Here is a 22,216-nt window from a genome sequence, read left to right as displayed (position 1 = left end):
ATTTAAAATCTCTAAAATGCTATTTGGAGAACAGCAAACAAGCAAAAATGACCCCAGCCATTATCACCTTGGCTGCTGTAGGTTCATTCACCTCAGTCCATCTACAAGCACATAGCCTGTTAGCTATACAATCTACCTACCTCAGTCCATCTACAAACACACAGCCTATTAGCTGTACAATGACCCCAGCCATTATCACCTTGGCTGCTGTAGGTTCATTCACGTAGCCTATTAGTTATACAATGACCCAAGCCATTATCACCTTGGCTGCTAGTTATACACGGCGCATTCGGAAAGTGTTCCGACCCCTTTGTCTTTTTCCACATTTTGTTTGTCTTATTCCGAAATGGATTTAAATAAAACAATTCCCTCATCAATCTGTTGTACCCACTTCCTTACATTGGTCAACACAGCTGGAAATCGGTGGTATTTTTACTTTAGTTTGATCAACGTAAAATATGTGATATGCTAAAAAACAGGACATCATGCTCTCTTGATCTTGATTTGACTTCGCTAGACGTTGCTGGAGCAGGACGGGATGTGGAAACCACTGTGTTGCTCTTCAAACATAGAAATACCACATATTTACAGCAACGCGACTACACAGACGTAGTGTATATCTTAAAGATGTGGGGATTTTCTCTACCATGTTAAATGTCACTAAATCCTGGTTTACAAACCACTGTGGTACTCTGAAAACTTTATTATGTTCTCTGTCATCTACTTTGACTTTTGATCCTTAACTTCTTATGGCTGCAGGGGCAGTACTGAGTAGCTTGGATGAAAGGTGCACAGAGGTGCCCATATTCAACGGCCTGCTCCTCAGTCATAGTTGCATATTATTATTAGTATTGGATAGAAAACAATCTGACGTTTCTAAAACTGTTTGAATTATGCCTGTGAGTTTAACAGAACTCATATAGCAGGCAAAAATCTGAAAAATTCCACTTCCTGTTTTTTTTTCTTTTGGGGGGGTGGCAGATTTTCAACCAAGCTCTCATTGAAATTACAGCGCGATATGGATGAGTTTTCACTTCCTACACCTTGCACTAGATGTCAACAGTCAATAGAACTTTGTCTGATGACTCTAATGTGAAGGGGGGTCGAATGACACAGGAAATAGTCACCACTGCCACGAGTTTGACATGTTTCTACTGACTGTTACGGAACGTTTGGACATTTCGTCAAGTTATAGTGGACGCGCTTTGTGACTTTGGAATTGTTTACCAAACGCTTTAACCAAAGTAGCTAATTGGACATACATAACTGACATTTTCGAACAAATCAAGCATTTATTGTGGACCTGGGATTCCTAGGACTGCATTCTGATGAAGTTCATCAAAGGTAAGGAAACATTTATCATGTATTTTTTGGTTTCTGTTGACTCCAACATGGCGGCTAATTTGGCTTCTGTTCTGAGCGCCGTCTCAGATTATTGCATGGTGTGCTTTTTCCATAAACTTTTTTTGAAATCTGACACAGCGGTTGCATTAAGGAGAGGTATATCTATAATTCCATGTGTATAACTTGTATTATCATCTACATTTATGATGAGTATTTCTGTTGAAACGATGTGGCTATGCAAAATCACTTGATGTTTTTGGAACTAGTGAATCTAACGCATCAATGTAAACTCAGATTTTTTTATATTAATATGAACTTTATCAAACAAAACATGCATGTATTGTGTAACATGAAGTCCTATTATGTCATCTGATGAAGATAATTCAAGGTTAGCGATTCATTTTATCTTTATTTCTGCTTTTTGTGAATGCTATATTTAGCTGGAAAATGGCTGTGCTTATTGTGGTTTGGTGAAGACCTAACATAATCGTTTGTAGTGCTTTCGCTGAAAAGCCTATTTGAACTCTGACACTTTGGTGGGATTAACAACAAGATTACCTTTAAAATGAAATAAAACACATGTATGTTTTAGGAATTGTAATTATGAGATTTCTGTGGTTTGAATTTGGCGCCCTCTATTTTCACTGGTAGTTGTCATATCGATCCCGGTATTGGGATTGCAGCCATAACAAGTTAAGTATATTTTAGAAATTACATTTACTTTTGCTACTTAAAACCTGTTGGATCTCTAGGGGCGCTATTTCATTTTTGGATAAAAAACGTTCCCGTTTTAAGCGCGATATTTTGTCACGAAAAGATGCTCGACTATGCATATTCTTGACCGTTTTTGAAAGAAAACACTCTGAAGTTTCAGAATCTGCAAAGATATTGTCTGTAAGTGCCCCAGAACTCATTCTACAGGCGAAACCAAGATTAAACGTCAAACAGGAAATGAGCTGAATTTCTGAAGCTCTGTTTTCTAATGTCTCCTTATATGGCTGTGAATGCGACAGGAATAAGCTTAGACCTTCTGCCGTTTCCCCAAGATGTCGGCAGCTTTGTGACGCATTTGTAGGCATATCATTGGAAGATTGACCATAAGAGACTACATTTTCCAAGTGTCCGCCTGGTGTCCTGCGTCGAAATTGGTGCGCAAAGCCAGCTGCAAGTATTTTTCCATTTGATTGAGAGGAGAAACCATGCTTCCACGAACGATATATCATCGAAGAGATATGTGAAAAACACCTTGAGGATTGATTCTAAACCACGTTTGCCATGTTTTCAGTCGATATTATGGAGTTAATTTGGAAAAAAGTTTGCGTTTTGAGGACTGAATTTTCGGGGTTTTTTTGTAGCCAAATGTGATGTACAAAACGGAGCTATTTCTAACACACAAAGAATCTTTTTGGAAAAAACTGAGCATTTGCTATCTAACAGAGTCTCCTCATTGAAAACATCCGAAGTTCTTCAAAGGTAAATTATTTTATTTTAAGGATTTTATGTTTTTGTTGAAATGTTGCGTGCTGGATGCTAACGCTAATGCTAACGCTAAATGCTACGCTAGCTAGCTACTTTTACACAAATGATTGTTTTCCTATGGTTGAGAAGCATATTTTGAAAATCTGAGATGACAGTGTTGTTTACAAAAGGCTAAGCTTGAGAGATGGCATATTTATTTCATTTCATTTGCGATTTTCATGAATAGTTAACGTTGCGTTATGGTAATGAGCTTGAGTCTGTATTCATGATACCGGATCCGGGATGGGGAGATCAGAGAGGTTAAGTACATTTAAAACTAAATAGTTTTATTTAAGTAGTATTTTACTTGAGTCATTTTCTATGAAGGTGTCTTTACTTTGTATGACAATTGGGAACTTTTTCCAACCACTAAAGTTATTATGAGAACTTTTGAGTAACGTATGTGTTTTTGCTCCTGCTGAGGTAGACTCCATTTAACGTCATCTTCATCCTTCATCCTTCTAGCTGGCTCAGTAATACCAGCCAGAGCCCTTCACCGTTGCTGCACTAGAAGTCTCTGCCGGCAGCCACCTGACTGACATGTCTAAAAGGAGACTGTTTACCAGTTGTTACTCCCTCCCAGAGTCACTTTTTGTTTGTTTGGGGGATGTCTGGAGACACGGCATGAGCAGTGGGGCGGTTTTAAAATGGTCTTTTGTCTGGCATCACACACACACACGCACACACACACGCACGCACACACGCACGCACGCACTGAGAGAGAGAGACAGACTAACACACATACTGTCCTCTACATTACTCACCTCCTTCTGTAGCACGGTAGCCTTCACGTCTTCCTCAGCAGGCTTGGAGTGGGAGGCAGACATATTGGAGGTTGGGCTGGGGGCGGGGCCTCCATTAAACATGTCCTTCCTCTTCCTCACACTGCCCTCGTCCATGTCACCCTGCTCACACACAAAGACGCACACAAACACGTAAGAGGACAATGTAAAGATGACAGAGTCAGTTCTCTTCCTGGTCTCATCAATTCACCGTCATTCAAAGACTCAATCATGGACACATGCTGACAGTTAATGGCTGCTTCGCATGATATATTGTTGTGTCTACCTTCTTGCCCTTTGTGCTGTAGTCTGTGCCCAACGTTTGTACCATGTTTTGTGCTGCTACCATGTTGTGTTGCTGCCATGCTGTGTTGCTACCATGCTGTGTTGCTGTCTTAGGTCTCTCTTTATGTAGTGTGATGTTCAGTCCAGTCAAAAGTTTGGACACATCAACTTATTCAAGGGAGGTTTTATTTTTACTATTTTCTACAGTGTATAATAATAGTGAAGACATCCAAACTTTGGAATAACACATATGGAATCATGTGGTAACCAAAAAAAGTGTTAAAGTCAAGTCAAAGTATATTTTATATTTGAGATTCTTCAAAATAGCCACCCTTTGCCTTGACAGCTACACTCTTGGCATTCTCTCAACCAGCTTTATTTGGAAAGATTTTCAAACAGTCTTGAATGAGTTCCCACATATGCTGAGCACTTATTGGCTGCTTTTCCTTCACTCTGCGGTCCAACGCATCCCAAACCATCTCAATTGGGTTGAGGTCAGGTGATTGTGGAGGCCAGGTCATCTGATGCCACACTCCACCACTCTCCTTCTTGGTCAAATAGCCCTTACACAGCCTGGAGGTGTGTTGGGTCATTGTCCTGTTGAAAAACACCACTAAGCGCAAACCCAATGGGATGGCATTTCACTGTAGAATGCTGTGGTAGATATGCTGGTTAAGCATGCCTTGATTTCTAAATAAATCACTGACAGCGTCACCAGCAAAACACCCCCACACCATCACACCATCACACCACCTCCTCCATGCTTCACGGTGGGAACCACACATGCAGAGATCATCCAATAAAAAGAAGAGACTTGCTTGGGTCAAAAAACACGAGCAATGGACATTAGATCGGTGGAAATCTGTCCTTTAGTCTGATGAGTCAAAATTTGCCATTTTTGGTTTCCACCGCCGTGTCTTTGTGAGATACAGAGTAGGTGAACGGTGTCCTTTAGTAGTGGTTTCTTTGCAGCAATTCAACCACGAAGGCCTGATTCATCCAGTCTCCTCTGAACTCTAATGAACGTATCCTCTGCAGCAGAGGTATCTCCGGATCGTCCTTTCCTGTGGTGGTACTCATGAGAGCCAGTTTCATCATAGCGCTTGATGGTTTTCGCGACTGCACTTGAAGAAACATAAAGAGTTATTGAAATGTTTCTGAATTGACTGACCTTTGTGTCTTAAAGTAAGGGAATACCCCCCTGAATTGTACAAAAATGAATGGCAAGATATTGGCATTGGACAAACCATATACACGATGTCCAATACCACCCAAAGCGGCGTTGATTCGTGCAAAGTATATGGCAAATGCCATATGGCAATTGCCAATTGTAACACCTCAAAAATCCAACAGGGGGCGAGTGCGCTCCACCGGGGTTTTTCATATTGGAAATGCAACCCAAGTCAACATCCAAAAGAAAAATTTTGAAAATTGGATATTTTTTTCAGAAACTTTTCACCCCTTAAAAAAGTGCTTTCTGGGCAATTTTTTCGAAATTCTTTCGATTTTTTTGTCAATTACACATGTGTAAGAGCTGTATGAACATACTTTTGTCCAATTTTTTTATCATATATTTTTTTTTTAAATTACAAGCGCATAAGGCATATGTTTTGTACATTTGCAATATGATTTCATAGGAAGTCAAAAGTCAAAAGTCAAAAATGTCAAAATTTGGTAAAAAACTTCACACATCCTTAAAAAAGTGCTTTCTGGACCGTTTTTCAAAATTCTTTCAATTTTTGTGTCAATTACACATGTATAAGAACTTTATCAACATACTTTAGTCATACTTTATTATCATTTTTTTTTTTTTTTTACTTGTGCATAAGGCATATGTTTTCTCCATTTGGAATATGATTTCATAGGAAGTCAAAAGTCAAAAGTCAAAAATGTCAAAATTTTATAAAAAACTTCACACACCCTTAAAAAAGTGCTTTCTGGACCGTTTTTCAAAATTCTTTTGAATTTTGTGTCAATTACACACGTATAAGAACTGTATCAACATACTTTATTCGTCTTTTGTTATCATTATTTTTTTATTTTTTTTTACTTGTGCATAAGGCATATGTTTTGTCCATTTGCAATATGATTTAATAGGATGTCAAAAGTCGATTATTTTTTTTTTTTTTTAACTTTAAAAACTAAAAAAAGTGCTTTCTGGACCGTTTTTCGAAATTGTTTCGATTTTAATACAATTAATCATGTGTAAGAAGTGTATGAATATACTTTTGTAAAATGTTATTATCATATTTTTTTTTTTTTTACTTGTGCATAAGGAACATGATTTGTCCATTTGCAATATGATTTCATAGGAAGTCAAAAGTCAAAGTCCAAAGTCAATTTTTTGGGGGGCCAAAATTGACTGAACTGATGAACTCGGGACGGCCGGGCAGTGATAGTTGTTCATTTCCATCACTCGTTGTGTTGATCTCATCATGTCCATTTGGTGATGTTTTTTCACTATAGAATCATATTGCAAATGCGCGTGCAACTGGTAACCGGGAAAAAAAAAAAGATGATTTCATTATGTCCATTTGTTTATGTTTCCTTACTTTTTCAAAGTCACTGTGCATTTGCAATATGTTTCAATGGGCAGGTACCATCACGAATTTGTCATGCTGTAAAAATCCTGCAGGAATGTGAAATTGACTGGCCCGATGAACTCGGGATGGCTTTGCAGTGATTCTGGGTCATCTCAATCGCTCGTTTGGGTTGATTTCAGAATGTCGCTTTTGGTGATGTTTTTTCACTATAGAATCATATTGCAAATGCGCGTGCAACTGGTAACCGGGAAAAAAAAAAGATGATTTCATTATGTCCATTTGTTTATGTTTCCTTACTTTTTCAAAGTCACTGTGCATTTGCAATATGTTTCAATGGGCAGGTACCATCACGAATTTGTCATGCTGTAAAAATCCTGCAGGAATGTGAAATTGACTGGCCCGATGAACTCGGGATGGCTTTGCAGTGATTCTGGGTCATCTCAATCGCTCGTTTGGGTTGATTTCAGAATGTCGCTTTTGGTGATGTTTTTTCACTATAGAATCATATTGCAAATGCACGTGCAACTGGTCACCAAAAATTAAAGTCACTGTGCATTTGCAATATGTTTTTACACTATAGAATCATATTGCAAATGCACGTGCAACTGGTCACCCCCCCAAAACAGTTTTAGATTTTTTTTGTTTATGTTTCCTTACTTTTTCAAAGTCACTGTGCATTTGCAATATGTTTTTTCACTATAGAATCATATTGCAAATGCACGTGCAACTGGTCACCCCCCCAAAACAGTTTTAGATTTTTTTTGTTTATGTTTCCTTACTTTTTCAAAGTCACTGTGCATTTGCAATATGTTTTTTCACTATAGAATCATATTGCAAATGCACGTGCAACTGGTCACCCAAAAATAAAAAAATGTTGTTAATGTTTCCTTACTTTTTCAAAGTCACTGTACATTTGCAATATGTTTTAATGGGCAGGTACCATCACGAATTGGTCATGCTATAAAAATCCTGCAGGAATGTGAAATTGACTGGCCCGATGAACTCGGGATGGCTTTGCAGTGATTCTGGTTCATCTCAATCGCTCGTTAGGGTTGATTTCAGAATGTCGCTTTTGGTGATGGTACCTCACTGTTTAAACATATTGCAAATGTACAAGAGTCAAGTGGACAAGAGTCCATCAGTCAATTAGATATCATTCTGACACCAAACTGATACAAACTGACACCAAACCCACTTTTTCCAACTCGATTAGTAGCCAACTATTACATACTTCAGAGCTGGCCCAAAATTCACAACGCCTTGGGTTCAAACCATAAAAAAAACATAAAACACGTAGTTACGTTCTAGCTGCGGGTCCATTTCTTATGTTATGTGTTGGCCTAGCTGAGGCGACCCCGAATCCCAAGTTTCGGCTCGATAGGTCATTTGGTGTCCGAGAAAAACCCTAATTGGTGCTGAAAATCCACTTTTTTCCATGCCTTGCTACGGGGTCCTTGAACGAGCTATCGGACAGACACGTTGGGGTCCGTCTCTATGGGCCGAGCCGGTTTCAATGCACCTAGCCTTGCGTCTCTGAGACTTTTCTAAACGTCGTCATTTTCGTAATGGTCAAAATGAATTGAAGGTATTGCAAATGTACGAGGCTGTTTCTCGGTCCGAGAACCGTCTAGAGCCACGTAACTCACCACGCACCATCGACCGGAGGTCTAGAACAGGTTTCTAAAGTTTCGGAACTCTAGGTCTGACGGTTCTTTTTTAGCTCCAACAAAGCTAACTATTGCAGCCACTGTCTGTCTCTACGCACCCCAATACGTCCCTCCATCCAAGGTGTGTTTTAGTGTGATTTTTTTTTCCTTTGATTTTTTGGGGGAAAAATGACTGATTTACAGTTCATGGGGGTTGCCTAATCACATATATGAAGTTTTGGACAGATCTGACTTTTTTAACCCTTCGAAACAGCCCCTGAGACACCATTTAAGGCACTTCCGGTTGGCACAGGAAGCTATAATTCACCACATATCCTCATTGGGGTATTCTTTTACAGAATCCTGAGTTTTAAGTCTTTACGTTGAGAACTGAGTTATTTACGGAGGGTTTAGTATGTGTGTGTTATTTCAGAAAATCATAGAAAATCACAGAAATCTCGCAGAGCTCCGCAGCACACTTTAAAAAGATTCGTATGAACACCCTGCAACTGGATCTGTAACCGTTGAAAAAAAAAAACGCCTATTTGTGACCATCACCAAGTTGTCATTGTTCCGTTTCTCTTAAATGACGATAGATAAATGGCTGGTTCTTTTTTTATTGACACCGGAGGCTCCTTGACTTTGACCTGAAGTGGAAAAATAATTTCTCTATTTCCATTTAGGACCTTTAATCCCAGAAAAACGGCCATAACTCAAAAACCGTCGAGGCCTAGACGCCATCTTGTTCGGGGCCAACTGCCCATTATGCCAAACCTACGCTCACCAAGTTTCGGCTTCGAAACATTTTCCGTTTTCGAGATAAGGCCCCGTCGTGATTCGTGATGTTTTGCCAAATTGCCATATGATTCCATATGCCCTCTTGTGGGAAATTCCGGGATAGCGGAAAAACGGTCCAAAACTTGTTTATTTTATAAAATGGAAACCGAATGTCCGACAAAGTTCATTTGATGACTTCCCGGTAGGTCTGGCCCTACCGCACGGCCCGACGCCGACCGCGAATTTTACAAACGATTTCGGACGTCTAGTAAGGAACCGTACATTTGCAATATGGACTTTTTCACCGATCATACACGAAATGCCGAAATGTTCCCTTAATGTATGTAATGATGGACTGTTGTTTATATTTGCTTATTTGAGCTGTTCTTAACATAATATGGACTTGGTCTTTTAGCAAATAGGGCTAACTTCTGTATTCCACCCCTACCTTGTCACAACACAACTGATTGGCTCCAACACATTAATAAGGAAAGAAATTCCACAAATTAACTTTTAACAAGGCACACCTGTTAATTGAAATGCATTCCTGGTGACTACCTCATGAAGCTGGTTGAGAGGATCAGGATGTCACCCTACTATCTGTCTGTCTCTCTATCTGACTGTCTGATGTCACCCTACTACCTGTCCTGGTAACTGTAGCCACAACTGAGGGTCTGTATCCCAGCAAGCACCCTATACCCTATAGGCCCTGGTCTAAAGACTGAGGGTCTGTATCCTAAAAGACACCCTATACCCTATAGGCCCTGGTCTAAAGACTGAGGGTCTGTATCCTAAAAGACACCCTATACCCTATGGGCCCTGGTCTAAAGACTGAGGGTCTGTATCCTAAAAGACACCCTATACCCTATGGGCCCTGGTCAAAGTAGTGGACTATATATGGAATATGAAGCCATTTGACAGTGACCGTGTGTACCAACACTGTTCAGACTCATTAAGTCATCCTGTTGCAGTGTTTTAGTATGTTGATTATGTGGCTGTGCGTTAGCAACAGGCGGGCTGGCGCCAGGGGCAGTAAACACACAGACTGCGTACTAAATAGAACCCTATTCACTACACAGTGCACTATTTTGGACCAGGGCCCTATGGCACCAGGTCAACAGTAGTGCACTACGTAGGGAATAGGGTGCTATTCATGACTCTGCCACAGTAAAAACAGTACTGAGAGGGCGTCAATGAGTCACTAGTCCTTTTGTCTGTCTGTATGTCCGTCTGTCTCTCAACAGATTAATGATAAATCAAATGGGATGTAAAGATTTACAGATAAAGGTTGTTCCTGGATCAAATGTTTCAGATACCAGTTCATCTGTCAGCGGGAGTCCAAACCGATCCAAATTAAGCGTTGTTCAGAAAAAACGATTCCAAAGCTACGAATCCCTTTGACTCGTATGGTTTTATTCCTAAAATACCTGTTATCTGTTGTGACTGAACCGATGTGGCCTGTCCTTCAGTAGCCAATCAAACTGTTATGTACCTGCATATGACTGTCAGATAACAGCTGTGTGAACAGTGTGGGAGACAGCTGTTCTAGCCAATGAGAGGCAGCGGGTAGACCTATCCCTATTCTAATAGGCTACGGGTGGCACCTTCAACATTCAGATGCTTGATAATTAAATTGCTTTCCCAATGTCACATTTTTGTCTTTATTAGTTGAGTGACAACCGATGAAAACTTGGTTGTCCATCGTTACCAAACGCTAATGGTGATCCCCCCCACACACACGGACCACTCAGTTAGAGAAGTGATCTCAAACAGGCCCAGCTCAGAGAGGCCCAGCTCAGGGAGGCCCAGCTCAGAGAGGTCAAGCTCAGAGAGGCCCAGCTCAGAGAGGTCCAGCTCAGAGAGGTCCAGCTCAGAGAGGTCCAGCTCAGAGAGGTCCAGCTCAGAGAGGCCCAGCTCAGAGTGGTCCAGCTCTTGAGCTCCCATCAGCAGCAGATATTCATGTCAAACAAAAATGTTGTTCATCATATCGAATCTAACCGAATCACATTGATTTGTGTATAAAATTGCCTTGAGAGGGAAAGATGCACATTCCTATTAAACCACATAACACTCAAATCACATAAGTCCGGTTCTGATGAGGTATGCTCTGGTAAACAGCTCACAGGCTGGATCACAAATGGCTCCCTATTCTCTATATTGGGCACTACTGTTGACCAGAGCCAAATGGCACCCTATATAGGGCACTACTGTTGACCATAGCCAAATAGCTCCCTATTCCCAATCTCTATAGACAAACATTGGCAGTAGAATGGCCAGAAGTGAAAAGCTCAGTGACATTCAACGTGGCACCATCACAGGAGCCACCTTTCCAACAAGTCAGTTCGTGAAAGTGAAATGGTTGGAGACTCAAAAAACCACTCAAGCGTTCTTCTCTTTTGCTCTATGCATCCAGGTGAGTGGGGCTTGGTCACTGATGAGGGTGAAGTGGCGCCCTAGCAGGTAGTATTTCACGCTTTCTAGAGGCCACTTTACTGCCAGAGCCTCTTTCTCAACGACTGAGTAGTTGGTCTCCCGTGGTTCTAGCTTCCTGCTTAAAAACAAGATGGGGTTTTCCACCCCTTCTACCTCTTGGTAGAGCACGGCTCCCAAGCCGACCTCTGAGGCATCCGTCTGAACAACTCTCTCTCTCTCAAAGTCTGGTATCACCAGCACTGGATTACAGCAGAGAGCCTCCTGTAATGTCTGGTACCACCAACACTGGATTACAGCAGAGAGCCTCCTGTAATGTCCTAAATCCTTTGGTGGCCCTTTCATCCCATTTGACCATGTTTTGGCCCTCTGGCTCTAGTCATGTCAGTGAGTAGGGCGGCCACTGTGGCATAACTTGGGATGAACTTCCGGTAGTAACCGGTCAACCCTAGGAAGGCTCGATCCTGCTTCTTATTTTCTGGTCTCGGCCCATCCTCTAATTGCCTCCACCATCTTCAGTTGGGATTTGATCTTCCCACGGTGTATCCCAGAAACTCGGTTTCCTCTAACCCCACGTAACATTTGGCAGGGTTTGCTGTGAGCTCTGCCTTTCTAAGGGCGTCTAGCGCTGCCTGTACCTGGGGTAAATGAGATTCCCAATCTGGGCTGTAGATCCCCACGTCATCTGAATAGGTTGCAGCGTAAGCTCTGTGCGGGTTTCAGGACTTGGTCCATTAGCCGTTGAAAGGTGGGCCCCTGCGTAAGCCAAATGGCTTGACGGTGTATTGAAACAAACCGTCAGGGGTTGCAAAGGCTGTCTTTTCTTCGGCTCTGGGGGTCAAAGGAATTTGCCAGTAACCTTTGGCTAGGTCCAGGGTCGTAATGTACAGAGCGTTACCAGTTTTCTCCAGCAGTCCATCTACTCGGGGCATTGGGTAGGCATCACACTTGGATATTTAATTTACCTTCTGACAACAATTTCAAAACCGCCAAGACCCATCATGCTTGGAGACCATCACAATTGGGCTAGACCACTCCCTATGTGACTCTTCAACCACTCCATCTGTCAACATTTTTCTCTGCTCTAATCGCAGCTCGTAGAGCCTTGGGTACCCGATACGGCCTAGTGCTTAATTTTCTCCCTGGTAGGGAAACAATATCATGAGCCGTAACCTCAGTTCGGCCTGGTATCCATGAAAACACATCTTTGTTTTTATGAACCAGGGTCTTTACTTCCTGTACTTGTGCTGGGGACAGAGAGGTGAAACATGCACTTCAGCTGCCTCCTGAGTGGGTATGGGGAACGTGACAATGTGTTTCTCTCTCTCACTATGCTTTTAACTGGTTAATTTGATAGATTTGTTCCGGCGGCCGACAACTTGGCTGTCGGATCTGATAATTAACTTCTTGGCGCACCCATCCCGTTAGCGGGATCATTTTCGTCAACATCCGCTGAATTGCAGAGCGCCAAATTCAAAGTCAATTACTGAAAATATTTAATTTTGATGAAATCACAAGTGCAATATAGCAAAACTCAGCTTAGCTTGTTGTTAATCCACCTGGTGTATCAGATTTCAAAAAAGCTTTACAGCAAAAGCTATCCAAGCGTTTATGTTAGGACATCTCTCTCAGCAGACAAAACATTACAAACAGCTGGCAGCAAAGTAGATTGGTCACGAAAGTCAGAAAAACAATAAAATGAATCGCTTACCTTTGATGATCTTCGGATGTTTGCACTCACGAGACTCCCAGTTACACACTAAATGTTCCTTTTGTTTGATAAATATTATTTTTATATCCAAAAACCTCCATTTGGTTGGCACATTTTGTTCAGAAATCCACAGGCTCGGGCAGACGAAAATTCCAAATAGTATCTGTAAAGTTCGTAGAAACATGTCAAACATTTTTTATAATCAATCCTCAGGTTGTTTTTACAATAAATAATCGATAATATTTCAACCGGACCGTAGCTTTTTCAATAGGAGAGAGAGAGAAAATGTCTACTCCAAGCTGTTGCACATGCAAAACTCTGCTGGCACCCAGCCATCCAATGACGCGATGTGATCCATCTCGCTCATTTTTCAGAATAAAAGCCTGAAACTATGTCTAAAGACTGTTCACACCATGTGAAAGCCATAGGGAAAGGAATATGGTTGATATCCCTTTAAATTGAGGGAATGAATGCAATGGAACAGGGAGTTTCATTTATCTTAGGCACTTCCTTGTTGGATTTTCCTCAGGTTTTCGCCTGCAATAACAGTTCTGATATACTCACAGACAATATTTTGACAGGTTTGGAAACTTTAGAGTGTTTTCTTTTCTAATCTGTATACATACATATATGCATATTCTCGATTCTGGGCCTGAGAAATAGGCGGTTTCATTTGGTTACGTTTTTCATCCAAAATACTGCCCCCTACACTCAACAGGTTAACTTCTACTCTCCAGCACTTCATACGGTCCTTTCCATATGGCTAGTAGTTTACGCTCTACCGTGGGGACCGCCACTAATTCCCTCAGGGTAGCCTGCCGGTTATACGTGTGCCGGTGGTGCTCTTGTGCTTGCCTCATGTGCTCTCTGACGATGGGCATGACTATCCTGTCTTGCATTGCTGTGATGTGCTCTATAACAGAAGTACAGTGGGGCAAAAAAGTATTTAGTCAGCCACCAATTGTGCAAGTTCTAACACTTAAAAAGATGAGAGGGGCCTGTAATTGTCATCGTAGGTACACTTCAACTATGACAGACAAAATGAGAAAAAAATCCAGAAAATCACATTGTAGGATTTTTTATGAATTTATTTGCAAATTATGGTGGAAAATAAGTATTCAGTATCCAAACAGGTCGGGGGCAAAGTTGTAGAGAAGTACAGATCAGGGTTGGGTTGTAAAAAAATATCCTAAACTTTGAACATCCTACAGAGCACCATTAAATCCATTGTTAAAAAATTGAAAGAATATGGCACCACAACAAACCTGCCAAGAGAGGGCCGCCCACCAAAACTCACAGACCAGGCAAGGAGGGCATTAATCAGAGAGGCAATAAAGAGACCAAAGGTAACCCTGAAGGAGCTGCAAAGTTCCACAGCGGAGATTGGAGTATCTGTCCATAGGAACACTTTAAGCTGTACACTCCACAGAGATGGGCTTTTATAAAAATATATATATATTTATTATTATATATATTTTACCAGGTAGGCAAGTGTCACATTCGTCGTAATGATTAGACCAAGGCACATTCTCTTTTAATGAATGAATACCAAACAAACCAACAAAAATAACAAACGAAATGGCTACCTAAATATGATCCCCAATAAGAGACAACGATAAACAGCTGTATCAGGCCAAAATAGACATACAAAAACCCCTAAACCAGAGTTATTATTTTACCTTAATTCAACTAGGCAAGTCAGTTAAGAACAAATTCTTATTTTCAACGACAGCCTAGTGGGCAGGGGCAGCCTGGGGATTTGAACTTGCAACCTTTCGGTTACTAGTCCAACGCGCTAACCACTAGGCTACCCTGCCGCCCCAGAGTACCCACCCTAGTCACACCCTGACCTAAACAAAATACACCTCTCAAAAAAATAAAGGGAACACTAAAATAACACATCCTAGATCTGAATTAATGAAATATTCTTATTAAATACTTTTTTCTTTACATAGTTGAATATGCTGACAACAAAATCACACAAAAATTATCAATGGAAATTAAATTTATCAACCCATGGAGGTCTGGATTTGGAGTCACACTCAAAATTAAAGTGGAAAACCACACTACAGGCTGATCCAACTTTAATGTAATGTCCTTAAAACAAGTCAAAATGAGGCTCAGTAGTGTGTGTGGCCTCCACGTGCCCTATGACCTCCCTACAACGCCTGGGCATGCTCCTGATGAGGTGGCGGATGGTCTCCTGAGGGATTTCCTCCCAGACCTGGACTAAAGCATCCGCCAACTCCTGGACAGTCTGTGGTGCAATGTGGCGTTGGTGGATGGAGCGAGACATGATGTCCCAGATGTGCTCAATTGGATTCAGGTCTGGGGAACGGGCGGGCCAGTCCATAGCATCAATGCCTTCCGCTTGCAGGAACTGCTGACACACTCCAGCCACATGAGGTCTAGCATTGTCTTGCATTAGGAGGAACACAGGGCCAACCGCTCCAGCATATGGTCTCACAAGGGGTCTGAGGATCTCATCTCGGTACCTAATGGCAGTCAGGCTACCTCTGGCGAGCACATGGAGGGCTGTGCGGCCCCCCAAGGAAATGCCACCCCACACCATGACTGACCCACCGCCAAACCGGTCATGCTGGAGGATGTTGCAGGCAGCAGAACGTTCTCCACGACGTCTCCAGACTCTGTCACGTCTGTCACGTGCTCAGTGTGAACCTGCTTTCATCTGTGAAGAGCACAGGGCGCCAGTGGCGAATTTGCCAATCTTGGTGTTCTCTGGCAAATGCCAAACGTCCTGCACGGTGTTGGGCTGTAAGCACAACCCCCACCTGTGGACGTTGGACCCTCATACCACCCTCATGGAGTCTGTTTCTGACCGTTTGAGCAGACACATGCACATTTGTGGCCTGCTGGAGGTCATTTTGCAGGGCTCTGGCAGTGCTCCTCCTGCTCCTCCTTGCACAAAGGCGGAGGTAGCGGTCCTGCTGCTTGGTTGCTGCCCTCCTACGGCCTCCTCCACATCTCCTGATGTACTGGCCTGTCTCCTGGTAGCGCCTCCATGCTCTGGACACTACGCTGACAGAAACAGCAAACCTTCTTGCCACAGCTCACATTGATGTGCCATCCCGGATGAGCTGCACTACCTGAGCCACTTGTGTGGGTTGTAGACTCCGTCTCATGCTACCACTAGTGTGAAAGCACCGCCAGCATTCAAAAGTGACCAAAACATCAGCCAGGAAGCATAGGAACTAAGAAGTGGTCTGTGGTCACCACCTGCAGAACCACTCCTTTATTAGTGGTGTCTTGCTAATTGCCTATAATTTCCACCTGTTGTCTATTCCATTTGCACAACAGCATGTGAAATTTATTGTCAATCAGTGTTGCTTCCAAAGTGGACAGTTTGATTTCACAGAAGTGTGATTGACTTGGAGTTACATTGTGTTGTTTAAGTGTTCCCTTTATTTTTTTGAGCAGTGTATATAGAACAACAGAGATATCTAAGGTCAACTGGCGAGACAGCCAGTTGAGAACAAGTTCTCATTTACAACTGCGACCTGACCAAGATAAAGCAAAGCAGTGTGACAAACAACAACACAGAGTTACACATGCAATAAACAAAAGTAGTCAATAACACAATAGAAAAATATATGTACAGTGTGTGCAAATGTAATAAGATTAGCGAGGTAAGGCAATAAATAGGCCATAGTGGCGAAATAATTACAATTGAGCAATTAAACACTGGAGTGATAGATGTGCAGAAGATTAATGTACAAGTAGAGATACTGGGGTGCAAAGGAGCAAAAATAAATAACTAACAATATGGGGATGAGGTAGTTGGGTGGGCAATTTACAGATGGGCTATGTACAGCTGCAGTGATTGGTAAGCTGCTCTGACAGCTGATGCATAAAGATAGAGAGGGAGATATAAGACTCCAGTGATTTTTGCAATTTATTCCAGTCATTGGCTGCAGAGAACTGGAAGGAAAGGCGGCTAAATGAGGAGTTTGCTTTGAGTCTGCCAATAAGAATGCAGTGATTGACAGTGTCGAAAGCCTTGGCAGGTCGATGAAGATGGCGGCACTGTTATTGTCTTTTATCAATTGCGGTTATGAAATCATTTAGGACCTTGAGCGTGGCTGAGGTGCACCCATGACCAGCTCAGAAAACAGATTGCATAGCAGAGAAGGTACGGTGGGATTCGAAATGGTCGGTGATCTGTTTGTTAACTAGGCTTTCGAAGACTTTAGAAAGGCAGGGTAGGATTGATATAGGTCTGTATCAGCTTGGGTCAAGAGTGTCTCCCCCTTTGTAGAGGGGGATGACCGCGGCAGCATTCCAATCTTTAGGGATGTTAGACAATACGAAAGAGAGGTTCAACAGGCTAGTAATAGGGGTTGCAACAATTGCAGTGGATAATTTTAGAAAGAGAGGGTCCAGATTGTCTAGCCCGGCTGATTTGTAGGGGTCCAGATTTTGCAGCTCTTTCAGAACATCAGCTGGATTTGGCTGAAGGAGAAATGGGGAGGCTTGGGCAAGTTGGTGTGGGGGGTGCAGGGCTGTAGACCGGGGTAGGGGTAGCCAGGTGGAAAGCATGGCAAACCATAGAGAAATGCTTATTGAAATTCTCGATTATCATAGATTTATCGGTGGTGACAGTGTTTCCTAGCCTCAGTGCAACGGGCAGCTGGGAGGAGGTGATCTTATTCTCCATGGACTTTACAGTGTCCCAGAACTTTTTGGAGTTTGTGCTACAGGATGCAAATTTCTGTTTGAAAAAGCTAGCTTTTTCTTTCCTAACTGCCTGTTTCTATTGGTTCCTGACTTCCCTGAAAAGTTGCATATCTCGGGGGCTAGTCGATGCTAATGCAATACGCCACAGGATGTTTTTGTGCTGGTCAAGGGTAGTCAAGTCTGGAGTGAACAAAGGGCTATATCTGTTCTTAGTTCTACATTTTTTGAATGGGGCATGCGTTTTTAAGATGGTGAGCAAGGCAGTTTTAAAGAATAACCAGGCATCCTCTACTGATGGAATGAGGTCAATATCCTTCCAGGATACCTGAGCCAGGTTGATTAGAAAGGCCTGCTCACTGAAGTGTTTTAAGGAGAATTTTACAGTGATGAGGGGTGCTCGTTTGTCCGCGGACCCATTACGGACGCAGGCAATGAGGCCGTGATCGCTGAGTCCCTGGTTGAAGACAGCAGAGTTGTATTTAGAGGGCAGGTTGGTCAGGATGATATCTATGAGGAAGCCCGTGTTTATGGATTTAGGGTTGTACCTGGTAGGTTCCTTTATAATTTGTGTGCGATTGAGGGAATCTATCTTAGATTGTAGGACAGCTGGGGTGTTAAACATATCCCAGTTTAGGTTACCTAACATTACAAACTCTGAAGATAAATGGGGGACAATTAATCCACAACGGTGTCCAGGGCACAGCTGGGGGCAGAGGGGCGTCTCAAGTGGCAACATTGAGAGACTTATTTCTGGGAAGGTGGATTTTTAAAAGTAGAAGCTCAAACTGTTTGTGCACAGACCTGGCAACTCTCGAGTGGTTTAAGGGGTAACTGTACATGTCTTGTAATGGTCTAGTCAATGCCCAGACCTCAATCCAATTGAGAATCTGTGGTATGACTTAAAATTGCTGTACATCAGCGGAACCCATCCAACTTGAATTAGCTGGAGCAGTTTGGCCTTGAAGAATGGGTAAAAATCAGAGTGGCTTGATGTGCCAAGCTTACCCCAAGAGACTTGCATCTGTAATTGCTGCAAAAGGTGGCTCTACAAAGTATTGTCTTTGGGGGGTGAATAGTTATGCACGCTCAAGTTATCCGTTTTTTTGTCTTATTTCTTGTTTGGTTCACAATAAAAACTATTTTGCATCTTCAAAGTGGTAGGCATGTTGTGTAAATCAAATGATACAAACCCCCAAGAAATCCATTTTAATTCCAGGATGTAAGGCAACAAGTGCTTGACAACACAGCACACAACACACACACTGTAACAGCTCTCCTGATGGTCAGCCAGCCTGACAGCTACGAGGGTTAAGGTTTAATGTGGGGAAGCAGAGTGAACACTTTGTGAACTACTGTCATTGGTTTACAACTTTAAATGACCTGGTTCTGTTAATGCTTGATCTGTTACATCCTCTATGACAGACAGACAGACAGACAGACAGACAGACAGACAGACAGACAGACAGGCAGGCAGGCAGGCAGGCAGGCAGGCAGGCAGGCAGGCAGGCAGGCAGGCAGGCAGGCAGGCAGGCAGGCAGGCAGGCAGGCAGGAGGACAGGCAGACAAACAGGCAGCCAGGAAGACAGACAGACAGATACATAAGGACAGAAAGACAGACACAGACAGACAGATACATAAGGACAGACACAGACAGACAGATACATAAGGACAGACAGACAGACAGACAGACAGACAGACAGACAGACAGACAGACAGACAGACAGACAGACAGACAGACAGACAGACAGACAGACAGACAGACAGACAGACAGACAGAGACATAAGGACAGACAGACAGACAGATACGTGAGGACAGACAGAGACAGACAGACAGACAGATACATAAGGACAGACAGAGACAGACAGACAGATACATAAGGACAGACACAGACAGACAGGAAGACAGAGACAGACAGAGACAGACAGATACATAAGGACAGACAGAGACAGACACAGACAGACAGATACATAAGGACAAACACAGACAGACAGGAAGACAGAGATAGACACAGACAGACAGACAGACAGACAGACATAGGACAGATTGGCGGACGGACAGAAATAAAGATGCATAAGGACAGACAGACAGATAGATACAAAAGGAAGGACGGACAGACAGACATACCACAGTCAGGCCACCACAGGGAATGTGTCCCAAATGGCACCCTATTCCCTATCCAGTGCACTACATGGCACTCTATTCCCTATCTAGTTCACTACATGACATCCTAATCCCTATCTAATTCACTACATGGCACCCTATTCTCTATCTAGTGCACTACATGGCACCCTATTCCCTACATAATGCACTACATGACACCATATTCCCTATATAATGCACTACATGACACCATATTCCCTACATAATGCACTACATGGCACCCTATTTCCTATATAATGCACTACATGACACCATATTCCCTATATAATGCACTACATGGCACTCTATTCCCTATATAATGCACTACATGGCACTCTATTCCCTATATAATGCACTACATGGCACCCTATTTCCTATATAATGCACTACATGACACCATATTCCCTATATAATGCATTACATGGCACTCTATTCCCTATATAATGCACTACATGGCACTCTATTCCCTATATAATGCACTACATGACACCCTATTCCCTACATAATGCACTACATGGCACCATATTCCCTACATAATGCACTACATGGCACCCTATTCCCTACATAATGCACTACATGGCACCATATTCCCTATATAATGCACTACATGACACCCTATTCCCTACATAATGCACTACATGGCACCATATTCCCTACATAATGCACTACATGACACCCTATTCCCTACATAATGCACTACATGGCACCCTATTCCTTATCTAATTCACTGCATGGCACCATATTCCCTATCTAATTCACTATTCCCTATCTAATTCACTATTCCCCATCTAATTCACTACATGACACCCTATTTCCTATCTAATTCACTGCATGGCACCATATTCCCTATCTAATTCACTATTCCCTATCTAATTCACTATTCCCTATCTAATTCACTATTCCCTATCTAATTCACTACATGACACTCTATTCCCTATCTAATTCACTGCATGGCACCATATTCCCTATCTAATTCACTATTCCCTATCTAATTCACTATTCCCTATCTAATTCACTATTCCCTATCTAATTCACTATTCCCTATCTAATTCACTATTCCCTATCTAATTCAATATTCCCTATCTAATTCACTATTCCCTATCTAATTCAATATTCCCTATCTAATTCACTATTCCCTATCTAATTCAATATTCCCTATCTAATTCACTACATGACACTCTATTCCCTATCTAATTCACTATTCCCTATCTAATTCACTACATGGCACCCTATTCCCTATCTAATTCACTACATGGCACCCTATTCCCTATCTAATTCACTACATGGCACCCTATTCCCTATCTAATTCACTATTCCCTATCTAATTCACTATTCCCTATCTAATTCAATATTCCCTATCTAATTCACTACATGGCACCCTATTCCCTATCTAATTCACTACATGACACCCTATTTCCTATCTAATTCACTACATGAAACCCTATTTCCTATCAGTGCAACAAACACACACCGGTCCTGTTCTGTTCTGTTCTGTTCTGTACTACTGGCCTGTTCTGTTCTACTGTTCTCTACTGTACTACTGTTCTCTACTTTACTACTGTTCTTTACTGTTCTACTGTTCTCTACTATTCTACTGTTCTCTACTGTACTACTGTTCAACTGTTCTCTACTGTTCTACTGTTCTCTACTGTTCTCTTCTGTTCTGTTCTACTATTCTACTGTCCTCTTCTGTTCTGTTCTACTGTTCTATTGTCCTCTTCTGTTCTGTTCTACTGTTCTACTGTCCTCTTCTGTTCTGTTCTACTGTTCTAATGTCCTCTTCTGTTCTGTTCTACTGTTCTAATGTCCTCTTCTGTTCTGTTCTACTGTTCTAATGTCCTCTTCTGTTCTGTTCTACTGTTCTACTGTCCTCTTCTGTTCTGTTCTACTGTTGTAATGTCCTCTTCTGTTCTGTTCTACTGTTCTACTGTCCTCTTCTGTTCTGTTCTACTGTCCTCTTCTGTTCTACTGTTCTAATGTCCTCTTCTGTTCTGTTCTACTGTTCTACTGTCCTCTTCTGTTCTGTTCTACTGTTGTAATGTCCTCTTCTGTTCTGTTCTACTGTTCTACTGTCCTCTTCTGTTCTGTTCTACTGTCCTGTTCTGTTCTACTGTTCTAATGTCCTCGTCTGTTCTGTTCTACCGCCTCTCATAATAACACACCATTTCCAGACCCACTGACTAAACTTGAAACCCCCAGACATAAATTCCTCTCCTCTGACACAGCTGGCGTCAACAAGACTCACCTGATAGCAGGAGAAATCATCAACTAGAGATAGATCTACTACGATGCACAACACATTCCTCTGTGGGTCTCAACTACTACTGCCTCCCTGAGACAAAGTA

General features: G+C 42.2%; 1 protein-coding gene across 2 annotated transcripts in view; it reads right to left on the bottom strand.

Moving 5' to 3' along the window:
* LOC110510618 (b(0,+)-type amino acid transporter 1-like) overlaps positions 1–22,206 on the bottom strand; it is a 70,378-nt gene extending 48,172 nt beyond the window's left edge. For both annotated transcript variants that reach the window (XM_036981666.1, XM_036981667.1), the window contains exons 1-2: positions 22,117–22,206; positions 3,627–3,767 (exon numbers count right to left, since the gene is read on the bottom strand). In XM_036981666.1, the coding sequence (XP_036837561.1) occupies positions 3,627–3,761 (135 nt within the window). In that variant the 5' untranslated portion in view covers positions 3,762–3,767; positions 22,117–22,206. The remainder of the gene's footprint in view (positions 1–3,626; positions 3,768–22,116) is intronic.
* Between the last annotated feature and the right edge of the window lie 10 nt (positions 22,207–22,216).

Source organism: Oncorhynchus mykiss, chromosome 6 (assembly GCF_013265735.2).
Source record: "Oncorhynchus mykiss isolate Arlee chromosome 6, USDA_OmykA_1.1, whole genome shotgun sequence".
NCBI lineage: Eukaryota > Metazoa > Chordata > Actinopteri > Salmoniformes > Salmonidae > Oncorhynchus > Oncorhynchus mykiss.
Note: the sequence above shows the minus strand (reverse complement) of the source record. Positions and strands in the feature narration are given on the sequence as shown.